This window comes from Gossypium arboreum, chromosome 7 (genome assembly GCF_025698485.1).
Source record: "Gossypium arboreum isolate Shixiya-1 chromosome 7, ASM2569848v2, whole genome shotgun sequence".
Taxonomy (NCBI): domain Eukaryota; kingdom Viridiplantae; phylum Streptophyta; class Magnoliopsida; order Malvales; family Malvaceae; genus Gossypium; species Gossypium arboreum.
Window position 1 is genome coordinate 89,164,553 of NC_069076.1, and position 1,922 is coordinate 89,166,474.

General features: G+C 36.4%; 1 protein-coding gene across 1 annotated transcript; it reads left to right on the forward strand.

Moving 5' to 3' along the window:
* The first annotated feature begins 338 nt into the window (after positions 1 to 338).
* Positions 339 to 1,710, forward strand: LOC108478861 (uncharacterized). Its single transcript, XM_017781322.2, has 2 exons — positions 339 to 454; positions 629 to 1,710. Exons 1-2 carry the CDS (start codon positions 419 to 421, stop codon positions 1,457 to 1,459), a joined length of 867 nt encoding a protein of 288 aa, XP_017636811.2. The 5' UTR covers positions 339 to 418; the 3' UTR covers positions 1,460 to 1,710.
* Positions 1,711 to 1,922: the final 212 nt, after the last annotated feature.

Sequence of the window (1,922 nt, forward strand, 5' to 3'; positions counted from 1 at the left end):
AAGTTGGAAATATTTTATAGTATGTAAATAAAAAATAAAAAAATGAAATGGAAAAAATATATAATATAGGGACATTCTATAAAATTTGAGGTTTTGATAGGTCGACCTAAAAAAAATAGGAAGCACATAGTAATAGTAATAAAGAGGAAGAAATGGAAGGAGAGGGAGAAGAGTACTGAAAAGGTGGGAAAGGGTTTAATGGGATTTATTTATGTATGTATTATCCAATAGGAAAGTTTTAACATTGCGTGAGTGATAAAACGAGAAAAAAGAAGGGCCATCTCTTTCTCTTGTCTTTATTTGCATTCCATTGCTCTATAAATGTCTGCCTTTTCTTAACTCCCTTTCTCAGTATTTCTGATATTTTCCTCCTTTTTCTTTTCTTTGCATTCATTGTGTTTATTTTTTTCCCCGGCGAATGGAAGACTTGAGTCCCTTGTGGAACTATCAAGAGGTGGTCTTACTTGCTTTATGTTAATATTTCTGGTTCAATATTCTATGATTTTTTTTTAAATGTAGGTCTAATTTGGGTCAACATGTTCCCACTGAAACTATAGGGTTTGGCAAGTGCAATTTTGATGAAGTCTGAAACTAACCCTTTTTCCTTTTCTTTTTTCTGGTTAAACAGGATTTTGATGAACTGAAACTCAAGCTTCAATACACTAGTATTGAGCTAGAGTCGGTGAAAATGGAAGCGAATGAACAAATAAGGAAATACAGGGATGAAGTGAACCATTTGGTAAATCTTGTAAAACTTGCTTGCCAAGAAAGAGATGAAGCAAGAGATCAGGTCGAAAAGCTAGTTAACAAGTTAATGGCTTCTTCTTCTTCGTTTTCTTCTTCTACAATCCTCCCTCAATCCCAGCCTGAAAATCTGCTTATGATTGCAGCAGCAAAAGCAAACTCCAGCATAACTGAATCAAGCAGTTTGTCAGAGACGTATAATCATCACCCCTCACATGGGTCTTCCCCAGTAGATTCCTTGTTTGATGCAGTTACTTCACCAGATTTTTCAAGCATTAATAATAACATGGCCGACAACAGTTTGATTGATAACCTTGCAAAGGGGAAAACTTTGCCTGAAAAAGGGAAGCTTTTGCAAGCTGTAATGGAAGCAAGCCCTCTTCTTCAAACACTTCTCGTTGCTGGGCCCCTTCCTCGATGGCGAAATCCCCCACCGCCTTTGCGAACTTACAAAATCCCACTTATTTCCATCAAAACTTGTCATTCTAAACTTGATAACCAGAAACCAGGTGCCTGTCCCAATCCCAGTTCTACTGTTTTTGTAAAACAATTGAACAACTCATCGCCAATGTGCCCTCAAATGATTCGTGGGTCTGGTCAGTCATGTTCAGTCGCTATGTTGGATTTTGCAGCTTCTGGTTCTGCCCCTGGGCTGAGCAATGGTGCTAACTCTCAAATCTCATTCCTAGCAGGAAAGCGCCAAAGGCTTCAATGAGTTGAAAGTAGGTTTCCTTCAGTTTTGTAAACGTTAAAATCAATGTGAGGGTGATGGTGTACATTGGATACGCTTTTTAGAGGATTAATTTGGATGATTTTAGAGTAGTACAACTTTTTAAACACTTTTTACTTCTGGTTTATTACTTTATTTGAACCAAAAGGTTATATATGTATATTTATTATTCCTCATCCTCTTGGATGAAATTTAACCTTAAAAAATCCTTGCAGTTAAAGCTGAATATGCAAAAATTGAAATACAAAGAACTATGACAGTGAATATATCAATAGAAAGTACGTTGGGACTACTTATTTTGGGACAAATTAAAAGATATGAAGGAAAATTTTGAAAAAGTGAGTACGGTAAAGGAAACTGATGGTAAATGAATAAATGAAAGCGTTTGGAGTGGAATGGTTGGTGATTTGATGATGGACATTGTCTTGGGATGGCGGCCCCAAGTTTT